Below are 21,170 nucleotides of genomic sequence, written 5' to 3'. Positions count from 1 at the left end.
GGCTATTGTGACTAAAGCTGCCAACAACATTTTTTATGAGGTTTTTGTGTGTTTTCCTTTCTCTTGGGTAAAATGCCCAGGAGTGGAGTGCGGGCTTTTAGGTTGGATGTAGGGTTAGCTTCAGATGAAACGGCCAAACCCTCTCCACCGTGGCTGCACCAGCTTCCGCCCCACCAGCTCGTGAGCGCCTATCGTGGTTATACCCGTTCTTGAGAGGGTGCAGTGGTCGAATCTGCATTTTCCCCGTGATACTGTCCAACACCTTTTCACCCGCTTGTTAGCCAGTCGTGTATCTTTTCTGTGTGTGAAATGTTTGTTAAAATCTTTTTTCCATTTTTTATTGGGCAGGAGTTGTGGGAGTTTCTTATTATTCTGGATCTGTGTCCTGTTTTTATATAATACACGCACACGCACACACACGCGCCCCCCCCCATATGTGGGGAAGAGGAGGTCAGCCATTTCCCGATTCCAGAACGTTCACGGTAATGACTGCGTAGGGCACTGTCTTAGCAGTGCCCAACATGGCATTCCTTCGTGCGTTTTATACGCTAGTGTTACTATTTTTACATAAACTTTTAATTTTGAGGTCATCGTAGATTTGTGCAGTTGTAAGAAAAGATGCAGAGAGGTCTGCGTACGCTGCCCGTTCCCCCTGTGGCAGCATCTGGAAAAACTGGAGTTGCCATCACAACCAGGATTGGATGTGTCCATCCCCACAAGGGTCCCTCGTGCCTTTCACAGCCAGATGCCCCTCCTGGACCCCTGGAAAGCACTAATCTGTCCTCCTCTCTAATTTGTCCTTTGAAGAATGCTGTGTAAACGAAATCACACATCGTGTAGCCTCTTGGAATTGGATTTTTTCACGCCGCATGATTGTCTGGGGATCCATCCAGGTGGTTGTGTCTGTAACTAGTTCATTTTTATTTCTGCAGAGCACTCCGTGGTGTGGATGTACCATAGTTGGCTCAACCATTCACCCACTGAAGGACATCTGGGTTGTTCCAGGTTTTTTGGTTATTTGAAATAAAGCTGCTATAAACACTCGTGTACAGGTTTTTGTGTGGCTGTGTTTTCATTTTTCTGGAATAAGTGCCCAGGTGCTGGGTCACATGGCAGTTGCATGTTTTGTGTTTTAGAAAACTGCCGACCTGTGTTCTAGAGCGGCTGTGCTGTTTTCACATTCCCATCAGCAGTTGGTGAGTGTCAGTCTGCTCGGGCTGCTGTACACACTGCAGACAAGGTGGTGTAAACAACAAATTCATTTTCATGATTTTGGAGGCTTGGAGTCTGAGGTCAATGTGCTGACAGGGTCTCTGGTGATGTCTTTTCCCTCAGCTGTTCTGGTGTCTCTTCTTCTTCTAAGGACTCTAGTCCTGTTGGGTCAGGGCTTTAACTTTATTTATCTCCCTAAATGCCCTCTCTCCAGATACAGTCACATTGGGGGTTAGAGCTTCAACACGTGACTTCTGGGGAGACAAAGCTGAGTCCATTACAAAGCGTGATGAGTTTCTCTGAGTCTTTGCCAGCATTTTGTGTTGTGTTTTCATTTGATCATTCAGCAGGTGTGTAGTGATAGCTCATTGGGGCTTTCATTTGTGTTTCCCTAAAGGCTAACACCGTGCTTATTTCCACCTGCCCATCCCCATAGGAGAAACGTCTCTTTGTGCCTTCTGCCTATTTTCGAATTGTCTTTTGTTGCTGAGTTTTGAGAGCTCGTTGTATATTGTAGATATGAGTCCGCTGTCAGATGTGGTTTGCAAGTGTTTTCTCTCAGGCTGCAGCTTGTCTTCCAGCCTCTGAACGGTCTGTTGTGGATCCAAAGTTTTAACCTTCAGGAAGTCTATTCTATCACTTTTCCTTCCTGAATCCTGCTTTTGCTGTCAAGTCTGAGAACTCTTTGCCAAGCTCTGCATCTCCAGGATTTCCCTCCTATGCTGTCTCATGGTTTTGCGTTTGTATGCTCCGAGTTGATTGTCATGTAAGGTGTAAAGTTTAGATTGAAGTTCTTTGTTTTGCCTGGAGCTGTCCAATTGCTCCAGCACCATTTATTGAAAAAACAGTGCTTCCAACATGGAATTGCTTTTGCATCTTTGTCAGAAATCATTTGGGCATATTTGTGTGGCTCTATTTCTGGGGTTTTTCTCTTTTGTTCTGTTGCTCTGTCCCTCCACCAGTGCCACACGGTCTTGATTACTGTAGCTATACAACAAAATTTGAAATTGGGTTTTTTTTTTTAAATAAGAAAAATTTTAAAAATGCAGAAAAGTAGAAAGAATAACAACAGAACAGACACCTTTGTCCCTGCTATCCAGAATTAATAAATGTTAGCTTTTTTTAAAAAAAAGTCGTATTTGGTTCCAGACTTTTTCTAAACAGTGAAGCATCACAGATGTTAAAGGTTCTGTTGACCCCCTGGCCCTGGTTGCATCTCTCTGTTTCTCTTCAGAGGCAGCCACCACCATGAATGTAGTGCGTGTACTTCCTGCTCATCTTTTGTTTCCTCTGCAGGTGCTGTGTTCACAGACAATGCATAGCCCTGCTTTTGGGGGTGTTAAATATAATACAAGTGACTGTGTTGTTGTTGTTTTTAATTTATTTATTTAATTTATTTATTTTTGGGTGTGTTGGGTCTTTGTTGCTGTGCGTGGGCTTTCTCTAGTCGCGGTGAGCGGGGGCTACTCTTCATTGCCGTGCGCGGGCTTCTCATTGTGTGGCTTTTCTTGTTGCGGAGCACGGGCTCTAGGTGCGCGGGCTTCAGTCGTTGTGGCTCGCGGGCTCTAGAGTGCAGGCTCAGTAGTTGTGGCGCACGGGCTTAGTTGCTCCATATGTGGGATTTTCACGGACCAGGGCTCGAACCCGTGTCCCCTGCGTTGGCAGGCGGATTCTTAACCACTGCGCCACCAGTGAAGCCCGTGACTGTGTTTTAATAGCTGAAGAGTTTGTCGTCGTGATCTCATTTGCTCAGCACGCATTTCTGATTGCCCACTATATGTCAGACTCTGTCCTAAGTGCTGGTGACATGAACAAGCTGGATGACATTTTTGCCTACTGAGCTTGCAGCCTAGTGGGAGAGACAGTAAACAGGTATCCAAATGAATGTGTAATAGAGCATCAGGTATTGGAAAGTGCTGGGAAGAAGGAAGAGTGTTGGGGATAGGGCGTGGCTGGGACAAGACTGAGCCAGGAAGGTGATGGGGAACAGAACCTGAGTGGCGAGAGGGGTAGTTGGGCCAGCGTCCGGGGCGAGGGTGCCCGTGCAGGGCTGTGGCGAGTGGAATGGCCCTGGGTAGCAGTGGGCTTGGTGTGCTGGAGGAAGCACGGTAGTGTGGGTGCGGCCGCAGCTGAAAGGACCAGTGCTGGGGCTGGGCAGAGGCCAGGAGATGTTCCAGAGGACCTGTAGCCTTGCTGCGGTGGCCCTTCGGTCCTGGAGTTTTTGGTAGTGTCCTTAGGATTGTTTGCTTTACGGTCTTAGCATCTGCAAGCAAGACCAGCTTTAGTTCTTCCTTTCTGACCTTTCTGCTCTTTATTTTTCTAGCTTTCTTTCACTGATTAGGCTCTCCAATAGAATGTTGCATTATGCTCTGAGAGCAGCAGACATCCTCGCGTTGTTCTTGATCTTAGAAAGAAAACACTTTTAAGTCTCGTGTTAGCTGTCGGTTTTTTGTAGTTGCTGCTTCTCAGGTTGAAGAAGTTTCCTTCAATTCCTAGTTTGCTGAACTTTTAAAAAAAATTTTACTATTTTAAAAAATCATGAATGGATTTTGCATGTGGACAAATACTTTCTCTGTGTCTGTTGAGGTGATCTGCCCTCACTGTCTGTTAATAGTGTGTACTACAGTGATTGCTTTTTTAGTGTTGAACCAACCTTGCATCCCTGGGGTAAATCCCACGTGGTCATAATGTACTATCCTTACCATGTATTGTCAGAATCACTGCTGGTATTTTCTGATGATTTTTGATTTCTTTGTTAATGAGTGATTTTGATCTGTAATTTTATGTTTATTGTCTTCTCTGCCTCAAAAAATATGCCGGGAACTATGTTCTCCTCTTATCTTAGCAGGGATTTTGTACGAGGTGGTTGTACTTTCTTCACTTAACTATTTGATAGAATTCACCAGTGAAGCCATCTGTTTTTCTATTTCTGTTTTCTGGATTTTCATTTCCTTTCATCTATTTTTTTATATTGACTTATTATTTAATTTTTCAACTGCTACATTGAGATAAAAGTGACATACAGTAACTCTGCATATATGTCAGAACACTTTAAATATGTCCCGTGTGTGTATATATATATATATATGTATATGTGTGTGTATGTATATGTCTACATAGCTGTCACTGTCATCAAGGTGGTGAACAAACCCATCACCTCCACAGTTTTCCTCCTTCCCTTACAGTCCTCTCCTCCCATCCTCAACCTCCAGGCCACCGCTGATCTGCTTTTTGTTACTGTAGATTAGTCTGTATTTTCTAGGGTCTCCTATAAATGAAATCGTGTGTACATATACATATACTCTTTTTTCCTGAGTTTTGTTCTTCAGCATAATTGTTTTGAGAGTCATCCTGTTGCTGCATGTTAGCAATAGTTCCATCCTATTTGTTGATGAGTCGTGTTCTGTGCGGGGATGATTGGTTTATCCATTCACTATTGATGGACATGTGGGTTGTTTCCAGTTTGGGAAATTACAAATGGGGCTGCTGTGAACATTCGTGCACAAGTCCGTGTGTGGACGTGTGTTTATTTTTCCCGGGTAAATACTAGCGGTGTAATGACGGTGCTGTAGAGTTGGCGTGTGTTTAACTTTTAAAGAAATCTCCAAACTGTTTTCCAAAATGATGATACCATTCTGCGTTCCCGTGAGTGGTGTATAAGCATGCAGTTGCTCCACACCTTAATCACTGTTTGGTAGGTCGGTTTAAGAATTTTTAGATGTTCTATTTGGTGTATAGTAGTATCCTTGTTTACATGTGCGTTCCCCTGGTGGATAATGACATAACATTTTTTCATATGCTTACTTGCTAGCTGTTTATCTTGGTTGAGTGTCTTTTCATATATTTTGCTCATTAAAATGTTGTTGAACTGAACTTTGGATTTTCTTTATATTTTCTGGATAGAGGTCCTTTGCCAGGTGTGTGATTTGCAAAGTCCAGTTAGGGGCTTGTCTTTTCACCCTCTCAACAGTGTATTCCAGAAATCAGTAAAACCATCTTTAATGAAGTACATTTATCATATTTTTCATTTATGGATCATACTTTTTTTTTTAATATCTAAGAAATCTTTGCCTGACTTAGGGTTTGTAGAAATAAAGTTGATTTTTTTGTATGTTGCTCTTGCATCCCACAACCTTTCTATACTCATTTATTACTGATAGTAGCTTTTGGGGTGTAGGTATAAGCTTGTCTACATAGACGATCATGTTGTCTGCAAAGGAAAACATTTTTACCTCTTTTCAATCTGGATGCCTTTTATTTCTTTTCTTGCCTGATTGCACTGGCCAGCACTTCCAGTGTGATACTGAATGGCAGTGGTGAGAACAGACGCGTTTGCCTGTCCCTGATCTTAGAGGGAAGCATCTGGTCTTCCACCGCTGAGTGATGTTTGCTGTGGGTCTTTCAGAGATGCCCTTCATCAGGTTGAGAAAGTTTCCTTCTGTTCCTAGTTTGCTGAGAGTTTTAAATTTCATGATGAAATTTTCCACTATAGGAAGCTAGAAAAAAGTAAGCAAATTAAACCAAAAATAATTGAATTACATTGATTAAACCAACTCTGCTTAGTTGTGATGTGTTATCCTTTTTTATATGTTGTTGAGTTTGATTTGTTAACATTTTATTTTATTTAGAATTAATGATTTGTTAAGAATTCTTTCATCCACATTCATGTGTGGTACTAGTCTTTTATTTGTTTTCATAGAACTGGCCTCAGTTGTGTTGATTTTCCCGCATTGATCTCACTCCTATGTTCATTCTCTTCCTTCCTGTGAAGCAGGGTATTTAGAAGCCAGTATTATATAAATCGGGGCCACAATTGTTGCAGAAAACAAACTGCTAGCCACAAGTCCAGTTTGGATTTTACTTAGTAAAGATATTTTTAAAGCTTAATGTTAAATAAAATCACAGCACTGAACTGACGTATATTTTTCTAATTTTCAGGAGGGTTTGCATTTGTGTATGAAGCTCAAGATCTGGGAAGTGGCAGAGAGTATGCATTGAAGGTAATAAAGGGTGACAAACGTTTTTGTGGGTGTTGGTGTATTTTAAAGGAAATAAGTCTCTAAGTGACAGTGTTTTCAGAGATTTATCCCTGTTCTTTAGTTTGTTTCTTTTTTGTAGTCTGTATCTATTTGTTTTACTTGTTTCTTCTGATGGTGAAGCCTCAGCAGCTTTAGAGGACTGTAAAGCTGTGGTTTCCAACTTTGGGGCAGGGACTCAGCGGGCAGCCAGGGGGAGGGGAGTCAGAACTGCCAAAGTAAGGGTTCCACGAATACCAGGGGTTTGAAGGCCACTCGTGTAAAACAGCGTTCACAGTGTATCTATAAATAAGGGTCACGGGAGTGGGGTGGGAGGGGGCGTCCGGACCACTTGGGGTGCTGGGCACGCGTGCTAGCTTGTCCTGAGACTCGCAGAGGGCCTGTCTGCTGTGGTGGCAGTGGCCTGTCTCGGGTGCGGCCGAGCTGGCGGTGTGCACTTGGACTCTGGCATCCAGAACTGCACCCACACCTCTCATTTTCCTCTAGCCTGTTTGGAGAAAAGCCTCCTATTTTTGGTTTTTCTTATGTCCTTGGATCATAAAGGACCATTTCCAAGGGTCTGTAACCTTCTGCCAAGTTTCTCTGCGGGTCAGATGTTAAAACATAGGCGGGGGAGCCCTTAGATGCGTTGTGTTTGTTCTCTTGGGTACAGAGCACAAAGATAAAGCCTCTACTCTTTGCTCGTATGTTATTTCCTGATACAGAGATTACTGTCCAACGAAGAGGAGAAGAACAGAGCCATCATTCAGGAAGTGTGTTTCATGGTATCCTTTTCCTGGTCATGTGGGGAGGCCTGCGTCTAGCTGTGGTTGACCGCGGCCGAGAGGCTGCTCAGTGATGCCCTCTCCATGTTTGCTTCACTGGACTTAGCTGTAGCACGTGTCTAGTAGGAAGGAGTTTTCTTCCTTCTTCTTCACTCTCAGGGTGATGATAAGAGATTTGTAGCCTTGGGAGCGTTGTCATTCCTGCTGAGAGGTCTCCAAGCCGGGGATGGGCAGCCCCCTGCCTCTGCCCTTCTGCCTGTCCTTCGTGACCTGTTGTGGCCCACGGTGCCCGGCCAGTAGCTGTGCCCCCGGCCCCTCACCAGGCCTGGTTCCCATGGGCCTCTGTGTCGCTTCTGATCAGCCCCCCGAGTCCCTCTCGCCCTGCCCAGAGCACTCGGGCCCTGGGCGTCCACGCATGGAGCGTCGATCTGTGGGGCTGGTGCTGTTCTGCTCTCCACTCCCGCACGTGTTCTCCTGGAACTGGGGTCTTGCCCTTGGCTGTCAGAATCTGTTCTCTTCCGTCTCGAAGCTCTGTCCACTGCGAGCCTGCCGGCCGCCTGGGCCCAAGGGTCCTCTCCTCACGGGGTTTCCAGTAGCCTCGTTCACCTCTCGCAGCCTCACACGTGCCACGCCCTCCGCCTGCTGTCCCGCCCGGCCTGTGGTCAGGTGCGTGGCCAGCGTGGTGGGGGTCTTCGTCCCCACCTTCCCCGCCCCTTCCCTCTCCTTCCTGCGTCTTCCTGCCGTCCTGGCTGCCCCCCATCTGCTCCCTGTCCTCTGCCTGCTCTGACGCGGTAAGATTGTAAGCTAATTGGATTCAGTGTTCTGACCTTAGCGTCTTAATAGTATGTATGTATTTGTTTTTAAACGTGCAGACTTACGCATTCTCCTTTAACAAGACACCTGCAGAAAAAACTTTCAGGCCACCCAAATATTGTCCAGTTTTGCTCTGCAGCGTCAATAGGAAGAGAGGAGTCGGACACCGGGCAGGCCGAGTTCCTGCTGCTTATGGAGCTCTGCAGAGGTGAGGTTCCAGTGGCTCGGGACCGCACAGCAGTCGAGAGATGCTCCCGAGGTCTTCTCCCGGAGACACGGTGGCTGTCACGGAGAGAGCATGGCTCCCTGTCCGGTGGGAGCTCTTCGAGAGGCTGCGTCCCCCCCTCGTCCCCGCGCTGGGCGTGAGGGCAGAGCTGGGTCCGAGAAAGGGGTGGAGGCGTGCTGTCAGGGCTCTTGGGCAGCAGGAAGCCGCCTCAGTCGGGAAGCGGTCAGATGAGGCCGGGGAGGTGGGCTTGAGCGGCTGCGCCGGCCCCGAGGCTGCAACCTCACCCGCGTCGAGGCGGTCACACTTGCACTTGCTGTGTTCTGAAAGGAGGACTCCCATGTCCACTGACGGCAGCGGGGAGCCCATGCCTTCCAGAGAGTTCTAGGGGCAGAGCGGGAGAGTGAGTGGGCTCAGCCTCTGTCTGCAGTGGAAGCAGGCCCCCCGCCTGGAGGGTCGGGCTCGGCTCGTCCCTGCACTGAGCGTCTGCCCCGTGCTGGACCCGTGTGGGCAAAACAGCGGGAGCGAGGTGGCCGGAGCCCGTCCTGGGGCTCGTGGATGGAAGGAGCAGGGCAGGACTCGTGAGGCCCGGCGGGCGTAGAGGACTGGCTGCGGGGCCCGGAGTCGGGACAGGGGCCACCAGACGTCCTGCTTGTCCATCGGTCACAGGCAGCGCGTGTGGGGCCGCCACGAGGCCAGGGGAGAGTGGGGGAGACTGAGGCAGGTGGCTACCCAGGAGGGAAGCAACCCCAGGGGTCACTGCCCCCAAGGAGTGTCCCAGGAGGAGGGGTGGGGGGCCGTGAGCGCAGGAGTCATGCCGCGAAGAAGAGCAGAGATGGGGTGTCGGGGCTGCTAGGGGAGGGGGTGCTGCGGACTGCAGCCGGGAACCAGGGTGCACAGGATCCCCTCCCCGAGCGGAGGGGGACCGGGGGTCTCGCCGCCCAGAGTGGAGGGGGACGGGGGTCCCCATCCTGAGCGGATAAGACAGAACCTGGGGCACACAGCGCTTTCCGACAGGGTGGCATGGGAGTGCCGGGCTCCGGCAGGGAGCGGTGTTCGGGATCCAGTCACGTGCTGGCTCCTCGGTTCCCACAGCTGGTGAGTGCCGACTCGCCCAGCTCAGGTCTGGCGCCTGGTTCTCCCACTTGATGGATGGTTGGCGTCGCTGGTTTTTACCCGCAAGAGGACTCGTGCTCACTGAAGACAGCGTTACGTGGGAGCCTGTGAAGCAGGGTCCTTTCCTGTGAGCCTGCTGCGCCCGCGCTTGTGCCCCACACGTTCACACGCGCTCTCTGGAAGGCCCTCAGTGCGCGGGTCCCGCGGGGCCCTCTCTGGGCCCTTGGTGTCTCCAGAGGACCGGGGTCCGTGTACAGCGTCCCCGCCTGTCGTCCAGCTGCTCACTGCGCTGTGGCGTTGCCTTGATCTTGGGCTTGGAGGCCGTGGGTGCCTTTCATGAGTGCGGGCCTGTGGGTGGTGCCTGAGGCGGGGGTGGCCCCGATGCAGCGACCTCGGCGAGTGCGCCAGTCATGGCGGTGCTGCCAGGACCACCCGTCTGCGCCAGCGCACGAGGCCCAGGTTGAACACTAGGCACGGTGGTTGATGCCAGCACCAGGCGCCGCAGGGTCTTTGAGAGTGGTGGGGGAGGGGCACGTGGGCACCAGTTCCGCTGAGGGTTGGTCTGGCTGTGGCCACCCTGGATACACGCCCCAGGAGCCCCCGCCCCTTCCTGGGACCCCCGCCTTGTCCTCCGCGGTGCCCTCTCAGCCGCTGTGCCACCTACAAAATTATCCTTAGAAAGACCGCTCTTGAATTCTCATTGAACGTCAGAGGCCAGTGAACCCTGACCTCGTGCATGCACCGTCTCGTCCCCGTTCCTCCGGACAGCCTGGCGGTCGCTCTGTCATCCCTGCTCTAGACCCCTCGGCAGCACCTCGTGGGGCCTGTGCCCTGTCTGCATCTTGGGGGGCTGGCGGTCTGTTCCTGAGGGCCCATCGCCCCTTGGGGCCCCATCGCTACTGTGGGCCCCCTGCCCCCGCTGAGGGTTAGGGTTAGGGTTAGGGCACAGCACAGACAGAGCCCAGCCCGAGTCCAGAGTCGGGGTGGGGAAGGGCTGCGCAGTTGTGCTGGGAGCTGCAGGAGGGTGTGGCAGGGGCTTGGGAGCTGGCGGGTCGGCAGGAGGCAGGGTCGCAGGGCGAGGGGCTGAGTGCCAGTTGACTGTGGGGCCTGTAGGTGTGGTGGCGCCCTTGGAGCTGCATCGAGTGCGACCGCGGGCCCTAGCGTGCGAAGCTGAGCTGCGGAGCGTGGCAGCTGAGGCAGCCTGAGGCCTGGACCAGGGAGGGGGCGGCCGTGGAGGCCGGCCCGGCAGAGACGGCACGTGGCACACGGTCGTGGAGGGAGCTGCCGCGGAGGGGGCTGGCCGGCTTCACTGGTCTGGGCTGCGGCCAGTTACAGCAGGACTGGGGCCTGGGCCTCAGAGACAGGAAGGAACAACCTTGAGGGGGGGAGCCCTGAGGGTGGCGTCCTGGGGCCTGGGATGGGGGCCCAGAGCCTCGCTCTTCACTTCTGTGCTCTTCCCACGCCGCACTCCTTGTTGTCTGCGTGTTCAGTGTGGAGATTTCTCCTTAACAGCGGAGGACCGTTGTTACCTAAGGAAACATGGTGATTATTTCCTTAGAGACATTCGCAAAGACATACGCACTCGTGGTGGTTTTTCTTGTAGCTGCCGCGTCACGATGGGCTCCCTGGGTAAGAGGCCTCTGCTGGTGTCTGGGCAGGCGCTCCCACGCAGGGCTCTGTGACTCGCTGTGGCCCTGACGGAGGTTGCACTCTCCTCTGCGGGGCTTGGTGACCGCCGGAGGGCGGGGCGGCGCCCCCCCCACCCCCGCGGTGGGCTCAGGAGGGCAGCGGGCCTGGGGCGGGCATAGCATTTACAGCTCCGTGGTGATGTGAATTTAATTGTCTCTTTTAGGGCAGCTGGTGGAATTTTTAAAGAAAATTGAATCTAAAGGTCCGCTCTCGTGCGATACCGTCCTGAAGATATTCTATCAGACGTGCAGGGCGGTGCAGCACATGCACAGACAAAAGCCGCCCATCATCCATAGAGACCTCAAGGTACCGCCTTCACGCTCCCGTTTCGGGACAAGAGCCCTCCGTCCAGATGAAGCCCCTCTTGCTCTGCTGGGTGTTGTCACCTGCGTGGGTGTGGTCACGGGCACGGGGGCCCAGTGTGGAGCCAGGAGTGGGTGACCGCTCCCCTGGGCTGCGCTCGCCGCCGCCCTTCCCGCATCCGCCTTGGGGCAGGAGCCCTGCTGCCTGGTGCGGGGGCAGGGGTGCTTCCCTGCCGGGGTGCTGGCATGCCCATCCCAGTGCACACACGGGATCTGTGTGCGCGTGGAGCTGCCCTTTGTCATTTTGCCGCCTGGTCGGGGGGCTTCTTAGTGATTTTGCCTTTTCCTGATTAATGATGTTGAATGCTTTTGCCGTGTTTATAGTCATCAGTGCCCTTATTCCCCTTATTCTTCAGTTAAGTGGCTGTTTTTTTGCCGTTTTTCTGTCGTCTGTTGGTTTTATTTGTTTATTTATTTACGTTTGGCTGCGTTGGGTCTTCGTTGTTGCTGCGCGGGCTTTCTCTAGTTGCGGCGAGCGGGGGCTACTCTTCGTTGCGGTGTGCGGGCTTCTCACTGTGGTGGCTTCTCTTGTTGTGGAGCACGGGCTCTAGGCACGTGGGCTTCAGTAGTTGTGGCGCGCGGGCTCTAGAGCACAGGCTCAGTAGTTGTGGCTCACGGGCTTAGTTGCTCCGCGGCATGTGGGATCTTCCCGGACCAGGGCTCGAACCCGTGTCCCCTGCGTTGACAGGCGGATTCTTAACCACCGCGCCACCAGGGAGGTCCTGTTGGTTGGTTTTTGTACATTCTTACAACAGTCCTTTTTAAGTTACATGTGCTGCAAGTATCTTCTCCTGGTCTGTGGCCTGATTTTAACAGTAATCCAGCATCCACAAAGCTAGTGCCCCAACTCTGACCATGGCTCAGGGTAGCAGCACCCCAACCCCCTTCCCCACCTTCCCCGCCCCTCCCCAGTCCTACTTGCTAAAAGCACTGTAAAGCAGACCCCAGACATGCCATTTCCCTCCCAGAAACTTCTGTACTACTTCCCTCATGTCCAGTCGGTAGCCAGCCTTCCCGGTTTCCTTGCTGGTCTGGAACAGTGCCGTCCTCAGGTGGGGGCGGGGCAGCTGTCTTTCTTCTCTGTCTCAGGAAAGTGAAAAACTAGAAGGATGACACGAAAGAATCCGTGTCCGAGAGCTCAGCCTGGGTTGGACTCCTCGGTGCCCGGGTCCACGGCAGCCGGCCCCGCTGGGGGACTCCCTGCAAGTGCTCCCCGAGGATGGGAGTCCTCAAGTGGCGCCCTGTGGAGGGGCAGGAAGGACACAGGGATGTACCAGACACGAGTGTCACACCCGGGGCTGCATGTCACCCGCTGGTAGCAGTTGTGCACTTGCGTCCTCTTCAGTGTGACTTACCTTTTGCTCTCTGGGGCGTCGTGGGAGTGGAGTCCCACAGTCCATTTGCTCGGCGTCGAGACTTTGAGGCTCGTCCGTCTCAGGAGCCCACACCGAGCAGGGCCACGGCGCTGTGCCGGCCGTCCCTGCGTCCGTGCTCCTGGCGAGCAGCGCCGCTCTCCACCCCGGGTTGCCCTTGTCCCAGGACACTGTTGTCCCTGGGTGCTGAAGGGTGCGTGTCTTTGCTATGGACGTTCCCACTGCAGCTCAAGGCGGCCCCCACGCCCGCGCTTGGTCGGCCCTTGGTGTTTGGTCTCGGCAGTTGTGTGGGTTCCACTGGGCTTTCTTTCTGATGACGGGGTTTGTCCTGTCTTGTCCTGTTCCTGGGGACCTGGTGTCCTGTGGTGCAGCCCCATGTCAGTGCAGGTGGGGCAGACCTCGCTCCTCCGGCTGCATTTTCACCCTCTTGGTCATTCCTTTGTGTTTGGGGGTGAGTCGTCCTGGGCTTGTCGTGGGGGTCTTCAGCACCCTGGCCGGGTGGCATCCAAGGCTCCTTCCCACAGCGCCGCCTCGGGGGGGGGCGCTGTCGGTGGGTCCTGGCCCTGGTCCTCCTTGGCCTCTGTACCAGAGCTGATGGGCAGGCGCCTGGTCCCCTGGGACCGTGGGGCTCTTGTCAGCTCCTGGTGTCTCCACCCAGGCGCCAAGGAGACACTGCGGGCTCAGCTCCAGCCCTGTGCAGTGAAGCGGGGACTGCGGCAAAGGGGCCACTCGGACATCTTGGTTCCTAGCGCATCTAAACGTTACATCTACGTGACACTGTGGTCTATTAACGTGCAACAGAGTTATGCCCAAAAGACAGTGTCCATCCCTTTAATTAAAAATGTTTTGTTGTTAAGAAATGCTAACCATTGTCTGAGCCTTCAGCGAGTCTCAGCAGTAACATCAAAGACCACTTGACCACAGATACCATAACAAATACAATAATGATGAAAAGTTTGAAGTATTTCAAGAATTACCAGAACGGGACCCAGAGACCCAAAGTGAGCAGATGCTGTTGGAAAAAGGCGTCGACAGACTCGCTTGGCGCGGGGCGGCCACAGACCCTCACTGCGTAAGAAGCGCAGTAAAGAGGGGTCGGCCTGTAAATTTTTGAATCAGTTTGTCAGCTTCTGTTTGGAATTGCTTTGACTCTCCCCAGAGTGGGGCTGGTAGACTGCGCACATCCTGGCTGCTGGGTTGAGCAGGTGTGGCTGGGTCAGTAAAGCTGCTCCTCACCTGGGTCATGGAATCCCGATCTTCTGAATTCTTTTGACCATTCAGAAAGTAAAGCCACGCTTAGCGTGTGGGCTGGTGGTGGGACTTGGCTTACGGAGCCGTGGGTGGGTCTGTGCCTTCCTGTTAGGAGTGCAGTCTGGGTTCCTGTTTGTTTTGGATTTAAAAATTCGTCTTATTTATTCACAGTTTCTGAATAAGAGGACTTTTGTGTATCTTTTGTTCGATTTCTTCTTTAGTTATTGATGTGTTTGATTATTTTTAAAAGGTATGTTCATTTTTTTCATCTTCTAAGTTTTTTAAAGGCTTTCATTGTATAGCCTACGTTACTAGGTCAAGTTATCTTTTGATTTGTCGTGGATTTTAACTTCCGTTTGTTTCTCTGAGCATCCCATTTTGAGGTACATGCACCGACTTTGGTCAGAAAGAAGTGTCCCCAGGCCCAGGAGGCCCCCTGGCCACTCTGCCTTCAGAGCCTCTCCCCACCGGGCGCCACGCCCCATGCGTGTCCACGGTCCAGCCTGCACCCCGAGTTCATAAAGACCGTCTTTGGAACTTGGCAGGTTGAAAATTTACTGCTCAGTAACCAGGGGACCATTAAGCTGTGCGACTTCGGCAGTGCCACGACCATATCGCACTACCCAGACTACAGCTGGAGCGCCCGGCGCCGGGCCCTGGTGGAGGAGGAGGTGAGTGTGGGCCGGGGCCGGGGGGCTCGGGAGGCCCGGGAAACACCCTCACTCACCGCACCCCACGCCTGGCTGTTTCTTCCTTGCCGTTTCTTGTTGTAGCAAAAAATGTAACATGAAATTTACCACCTTAGCCACTTTCAAGCACGCGGTTCAGTGGCCTTCAGTGCTTTCACGTCTCCACAGCACCTCTGTCCTCTCCAGGACTTTTTCATTATCCCAAACGCAGCAATTTAAAAAATCATGTAAAAACCTACCTTCAAGGGACATTGGGCAACTCCCACAGGAGCCACAGGGGAGACGGGTGGGCGTGCTCCGAACACGTGTGAGCAGGGGGCGGCGCTGGGCGGGCGCAGACACCCACGCGTGCGGCCGTGGCCAGGGGAGGGAGGGTGCCACCGTCGGCCCACGCCCACAAGCAGCCCACGGAGGCCGCACAAGCAAAGAGAGCGATCCGAGATGGAGCCGGGTTCTGAAGAGGAGCGCTGGGTGGAGGCTCCGCCAGGCAGGTGTCTATTCCTGGCCGCCCGCGCCCTGCTGTCCCTCGGGACCTGCGCTCCCAGTGACGCGCCCACGTCTCGGGGCTGCAGACACGTTCCCTGCCAGGTGGTGGGCAGAATTGAGGGGGAGGAAAGCCTTGGCCGCGTGAGCGGGGGCCGGGCTGGAGCCGCCTGGTGGGGCTCTGAGTCACGTTTCCCAGGGCAGATCCGCAGAGCTGCGCAGCCCCGCCCCCGTCCCGCTCCCGCACCTGGTGCCCCGAGCCCCCACCTGTTCGTTGTTGACGAGGACTCGTGGGCGCCGTTCTCTTCACGGGTCACGGTTCTGTGTGTCCACGGTTGCTGTGGCGCAGAAATGCCCCAGACGTGCTTCGTGCTGGCCCCCGTGTTCCTTGACCCCCTCTCGGCGGGGCCCAGCCACAGAGCTGCTCGTGGGACCGCCCCGGGCCAGGGCTCTTGGCGGGCGCCGGCGGCTGCGGCGCAGGGACCACCGTGCAACGTGGCGGCTATCACTCGCCTGTGACTTTTCCTCTGATACGTTTGTGTCCTTTCCTTAGATCACCAGGAACACGACTCCCATGTACAGGACGCCGGAGATCGTGGACTTGTACTCGAACTTTCCGATTGGCGAGAAGCAGGACATCTGGGTAAGGCCGCTTGCCCGCAGTGCGTGGGCAGCCCCGCCACAGCTGGCACAAGGCCCTGGGGTGCAGGCTCCAGCCTGCTGGTCCCCTCAGCCTCCCTTCTCTTTTCCTCTTGGCTTGTTTTTCCTTTTTTTCAACGGCCCTTGTGATGCTGTTAGCAGAGATGTGCTGATGGGGGTGGGGTGGGGTCGGGGGGTGGGTAGCAGAGTGGGTGCAGGTGCTGCGCGGGCTCTGGGCCTGAGACAGGTCGCTCCTGCACCCTTGGGCCTGAGCTCTACTGGTCGGAGCCCCTTCACGGGGCCGGGGGTTCATGAAGCCACAGTTCACGTGGCCAGATAGAGGACCTCCCAGATGGCCTTGCAGCTATATGCTGACCTGGTGATGGCCGAAGCGATGGCCGGGCCTGATGCCTTGCAGGGGGTCTCAAAGTGAGGTCGGGCCACACACTTGGGGTGACCCTTCATGTCTCCTGGAACATGTCCCATCGATGGAGGGCAGTCCCTGTATGTGGTGAGCGTGGGGCCTGGCTGAGTGGGTATCTGCTGACCCCTTGGTTCAGAGTCAGGTACAGAGCTCGGGGAGCATAGCGCCGAGCACAGGGCACTGCTCCTGCCCGTCTGAGGTGTCCTGCGGCCTCCCTGGTGTCCCTAAGAGCAGGGACAGATGGCCCTGAACCCCCGCGCCTCGAGGCTCATGGTCTAGGCCCATCAGGCCCGAGTCTGGCCTCAGCCCCGCCGTGGATATGAGTCCCTGTCCTGGGGGTAGGTGGAGACTCTTTGACACACATGAGCTGGTCAACCCCAGGTGGGCGCCCTCAGCCTGTCCCAGCCCAAGAACCACGTGCACGCACACACGCGGGAGTTGGAAGGCGGGTCTGGAGTCGGCGCCGGGGCTTGGCCTGGTCTGGGCCCAGAATGGGCTGCTCCCCCAACACACTGGTCAGGTTTGGTTCCCCATCATGCTCCCGTGTCTGGTGCTGTGGTGGAAACATGGCGGGGACACTGACGTTTGGGTTCAGGGCCGACCCCGTGGAGCCTCGACAGCCCCCAGATTCATCCCCAGCGCTCACGTTAGCCCAGAGAAGCATGGCGGGGACACCTTCCTTGCAGTCGCCCGGCCATGTGCCCCTCTGCACAGCCGGCCGGCCGGTAGATCCCCACACTGGGTTGTAGGAACTTTGCATCTTGGAAGGACCTTTTGATCAGAGCGAAGGGTTGGAGTTTGTTGGCCACTCTGACCGGGATAGTCTCTGTGCCTGGCAAGCATGGACCGTGGCCAGATGGGTGGGGGCACAGATCAGACCCAGCAGGCCTTGCCCATCTCCCGCAGGCCCTGGGCTGCATCCTGTACCTGCTCTGCTTCGGGCAGCACCCGTTTGAGGACGGGGCGAAGCTTCGCATCGTCAACGGGAAGTACGCGATCCCTGCCGATGACACACGCTACTCCGTGTTCCACGGCCTCATCCGTAAGTCCCACCTGCCGGCGTCCCCGGCACCCCTGTGAACACACGTCCCGAGTGGCTGCTTCCGGCGATTTTGTTCCTCACGTTGTCATCCCTCGCTTGCTTTTAAAATCAGTAACGTAAGCAAAACGCGGGGCCTCCGGGGTCCCTAGCCCCTGCGGAGCAGGTGGTGCTTGCCGCCCAGGACCCCGGCCTCGGCGCCCGCGGGACGAGCACACGCTGCCTCTGCCCTAGGTGCCATGCTCAGGGTCAACCCCGAGGAGCGGCTGTCCATCACGGAGCTGGTGAACCAGCTCCAGGAGATCGCGGCCGCCCGCAGCGTGAACCCCAAGTCGCCCATCACCGAGGTAGGCCTCTGCGTGCTGCACGCGGTCCCACCGTCTCGACGTCGCTTTAGAGCCGGGTGACCCGGCGCCACGGGGGCTCGCGGCCCTCGCACATGGAGGAGCCCCCAGGCCGCGGGGTCGCCTGAGGAGAAGTGTGCCGCCATGTGGGGTCTCCGGAGTTCGAAGCAGAGCCGGGGGCCGGGCAGGGGATGGAAGCGGACCCAGATGTCCAGTAGGTGCGATTCATAGAGGCCGGTAGCCGTCAGAGGTCAGCCTGGGCTGCCCAGTGGCCTTTACAGAAAACGTGTGCCCCTGGTGGGTGGCAGAGGCTCCGGTGGCGTAGGGGGGGCCATAATCCGGGGGCAGCCAGTCTGCGCGTGTGCTGCTGGCCCTGCTTCGCGGTGTGGGCGGAGATGCCCGTGGAACGAGACAGGCCTGTGGGCAGTGGGGCTCGTGAGCACGTTGTGCTCTTAGCGCTTCTAGAACCCAGGGCCTGCGGGTCAGACGTTAAACCCCTTCTGGGTTCTTCTGCCCGGGGCCTCGCGGGGAGAGAAGCCAGCCGCCCACGGGGCAGCACGGGCACACAGGCCCCGATAGACTCTGAAACCTGGAAAACACCGCATAGGAGATTGGGCTGAATCCATAAACGGGCGTGTGGGGAAGGACTCAGGAGAGCCAGAGGCAGCAACGCGTCCTCCGACGAGCCTCGGGGCGCGTTCCCTGGAACTTTGGAGGAGGTGTGGCAGCCTGCAGTCGCTTTGGGAGAGGCTGTGTGCTGTCACGTAGCTGATGAAACCACAGAACTGGGGGTCTGTGAGGAAAAGACACGGTCAGTCTAGCAGACACACCTGCTTCACGCCAGCCTGTGTGTTGCTTGTAAGACCCTGTGGAGCGTTCCTATTAACACTGGTCGCCTCCAATGCACCACAGGGCACAGAAGCCACACCACGTATATCTTGTTGCTGAGCCTAACGTGGTAAAACGTTAACCTGCTGAAAAGAACGTTTTTTAAAACCCCACGAGAAACCGCAAAGCGACTTCTATATAACTTATAAACAGAGCAGCCGTGGAGCTACACGTACCTAAAGTGAGACAAGTGCGAGGCCGGCACTCGAGTGGGGCTCAGCCCAGCACCAACGTCCCAGGGTCGGCCTAGCCCATCGCCAGGGGCGCCACAAGTCTCCGCAAAGGTTTTGGTGTCGTTGCAGCAGCCGGCCTCGGGCTTGGCCCGTGGGAGATGGCGCCTCGCTGTGCAGCCTGCGGCCCCGCTGCATGGCGGCACCCCACCCGGCTCCTGTGTCGACGGCAGAGCCTGTGGCCTTGGTGGGTGGCGGCATTCACGGCTGCCGCCTCTGTTAAGGCGATGGAGCCGGGCGACCCCGAGGATCAGCCCTGGGGTCCAAGATTTGTCGAGACACTGGGAGGTTCCTTCGTGGCTTTTGTAGTAAATCAGGTGGAGGAGGGTGGACTTGGGGAGCGATGTGCCCCAAACGCGTGTCGCCGTGCGCTGTGCCTGACCTGCGTTGGGATCCTTACAGCTCCTGGAGCAGAATGGAGGCTACGGGCACGCGGCCCCTCCTGGGGGCTCCACAGGCAGCGGCTGCGGTGGAGGTGAGTACTCCTCGCGCCTGCCATGCGCCGGGCACCCAGTCTTGCTTTTGCGGGCTTGGGGCCCGGCAGCGAGAGGCAGGCTGCACGTTTGGGGTCCCCAGGACCAGTCTCAGGTTCATGGCTCCCTAGCACCCCCAGAACTCAGCGGGGCTGCCACTCAGGCTGCGGTTTAGAACAAGGAAGGAGAACAGAGACCGAGGACTGGCTGTCCCCTCCCTGTGCTGTCAGGGCAGCCCGGGTCCTCCGAGCCCCGGCAGCTGGCCCACAGGGCTATGGGGTGCCTGCCTGTGTGGCCGCCTCGGCCTCTGGCCCCTCGGGCCCAGCTGCCCCCACAAGTCACTGGTGAGCACGGCCCCTGCCCAGGTAGATGGGGGTGTGCCTTCCACGGCCAGCCCACAGCGACCGTGAGGGCGGGCACATCGGGAGGAGGTATGTGAGGAAATAGAGCGGCCGTGCGGGGGGCCGGGGACCAGAGGGTCCGAGTCCGCTGGTTGAGGAGAGGGGCTCAGATGGGGAGACGGTTCTGGCAGCAGGAGAAGTGGGGCTGGTGGGCTTTTCTCACGCCTCGGGCGTGTTTGCTGAGGGGTTCGCGCTCCGACCGTCCAGCGTGCTGGGCGGGTCTGGATGTCCAGTGCTGGTGCCACGCGGTGTGTCCCGGGAGGTGGGCTGCAGCCAGGGCTCAGCGCCCCGGCCCAGGAAACTCCCGGGAGTCCTGCCAGGACCTGCCTCTGCCCTGTGCCCCCGAGGCCGCTGCCCACCTCGCTGTTGGGGCACGGAGCCCACCTCCCAGGTCCTCCCGCAGCTCTCGGCCCCGGGGGTCACTCGGCAGCTGGCCAGCCTGTGTCCTGGCCCCTTGCCCACCAGTGCCATGGGGCCACCTCGAGGCGCCGAGACCACGCCGCACACGCGCATGGGGCGCCCGGCGAAGGCGTCGCGCAGGCAGGGCCCGGGTGGCGGAGAGGCCGCAGACCGCCCCCGCTCTCTGCGCCTCCACAGCCACCGCTGCAGCCCGCACCCCAGGGCCCTGGGGTCTCTGAGCCCTCGTGGGCCACCGCTCTGGTCTCATCAGGGCGGCGGCCAGGAGGCCGCTCCCCCGCAGACCCACTGAGCTGCGGCTCCCGTGGCCTTTCTGTGCCCGCACGGCCCTGCTCCCACGCTCTCCCCTCCGCCGTGCGTCTGCGGCCTCTGTGTGTGCCGGCGTGTCTGTACCTCGGGGGCGGGCTGGTGGCCCTGGCTGGGCCCTGGCACGTGTCTGTCAGTGGCGAGGTCCCTGCTGGTGTCCAGCGAGCACTCAGAGTGAGTGGGGTGAACGTCCTGGAGCCAGGGACGCCGCGTGCGCCCAGAGGCTCCGGCCCGCCGATGGTGTCCAGGTCCTGCCCTGCGAGAGGGCCCGGGGTGCCTGGCTGCACGCTCCGCGGGCGCTGCGCCTGGATGCGGAACGCTGGTGGCTGGGTCAGGGGACGCGTGGCCGCTGCAGGTGCTGGTGGCTCTGGCGGGCCCTGCCACATCCTAAGGCTCGTCTCTGCTTGCAGGCCTGGTGGTCGCCGAGTACGACCAGCCCTATGGCGGGCTCCTGGACATCCTACGGGGCAGCACCGAGCGCCTCTTCACCAACATCAAGGACACCTCCTCCAAGGTCATCCAGTCCGTTGCCAAGTGAGTCGAGGGCGCACCGGCTCGTGGGTTCTCTGCGGTGAGCTTTCGGGACCCTGGGTGTGGCCCTGCCTCCAAGCCTGGCCGAACCCGCCCTTGGGGCCGTGGGTGAGCGGCCCGTGCTCAGCGCCAGCCCGGCCCCCCTGCGTGGGCTCAGCCATCGGTCCCCGGCTGCGCTTCTTCCCCCTCAGTGGAGGGAGCACGGTGGGAAAGCAGACGCGCTGGCTCCGGGCCGCATCCCCTTCCCTGAGGGGGGGCCCTGTCCACGGAGACCGTGACCACAGTACATGACCTGTTCGTGCCGTCCTCCGAGCGGTCTCGGCTTTGACCAGGGAGTTTCCGGGAGCGTTGGGGGTTACCTCTGACGTGTCACCTGCCTCGTCCAGGGGCAGGGGCAGTGGTTTGTCGTGTCTGTGAGCCCCGTGGTCCTCCACAAGTCGTGCGGGCCTTGGCCTCATTTTCTTTGT

The 21,170-nt window shown here is 56.5% G+C and overlaps 1 protein-coding gene across 4 annotated transcripts in view; it reads left to right on the top strand.

Moving 5' to 3' along the window:
* Positions 1 to 21,170, top strand: part of GAK (cyclin G associated kinase) — a 52,361-nt gene that overhangs the window by 4,042 nt on the left and 27,149 nt on the right. For 3 of the 4 annotated variants that reach the window (XM_061191811.1, XM_061191810.1, XM_061191809.1), the window contains exons 1-9: positions 7,150 to 7,678; positions 7,885 to 8,033; positions 11,017 to 11,159; positions 14,385 to 14,510; positions 15,565 to 15,654; positions 16,981 to 17,116; positions 17,348 to 17,460; positions 18,978 to 19,050; positions 20,583 to 20,706. In XM_061191811.1, the coding sequence (XP_061047794.1) occupies positions 7,239 to 7,678; positions 7,885 to 8,033; positions 11,017 to 11,159; positions 14,385 to 14,510; positions 15,565 to 15,654; positions 16,981 to 17,116; positions 17,348 to 17,460; positions 18,978 to 19,050; positions 20,583 to 20,706 (1,394 nt within the window). In that variant the 5' untranslated portion in view covers positions 7,150 to 7,238. Of the gene's footprint in view, positions 1 to 6,150; positions 6,213 to 6,952; positions 7,013 to 7,149; positions 7,679 to 7,884; positions 8,034 to 11,016; positions 11,160 to 14,384; positions 14,511 to 15,564; positions 15,655 to 16,980; positions 17,117 to 17,347; positions 17,461 to 18,977; positions 19,051 to 20,582; positions 20,707 to 21,170 lie in introns of those variants that run through there. The other variant, XM_061191812.1, reaches the window with a different exon arrangement.

This window comes from Eubalaena glacialis, chromosome 5, assembly GCF_028564815.1.
Source record: "Eubalaena glacialis isolate mEubGla1 chromosome 5, mEubGla1.1.hap2.+ XY, whole genome shotgun sequence".
In the NCBI taxonomy this organism is placed as follows: domain Eukaryota; kingdom Metazoa; phylum Chordata; class Mammalia; order Artiodactyla; family Balaenidae; genus Eubalaena; species Eubalaena glacialis.
Note: the sequence above shows the minus strand (reverse complement) of the source record. Positions and strands in the feature narration are given on the sequence as shown.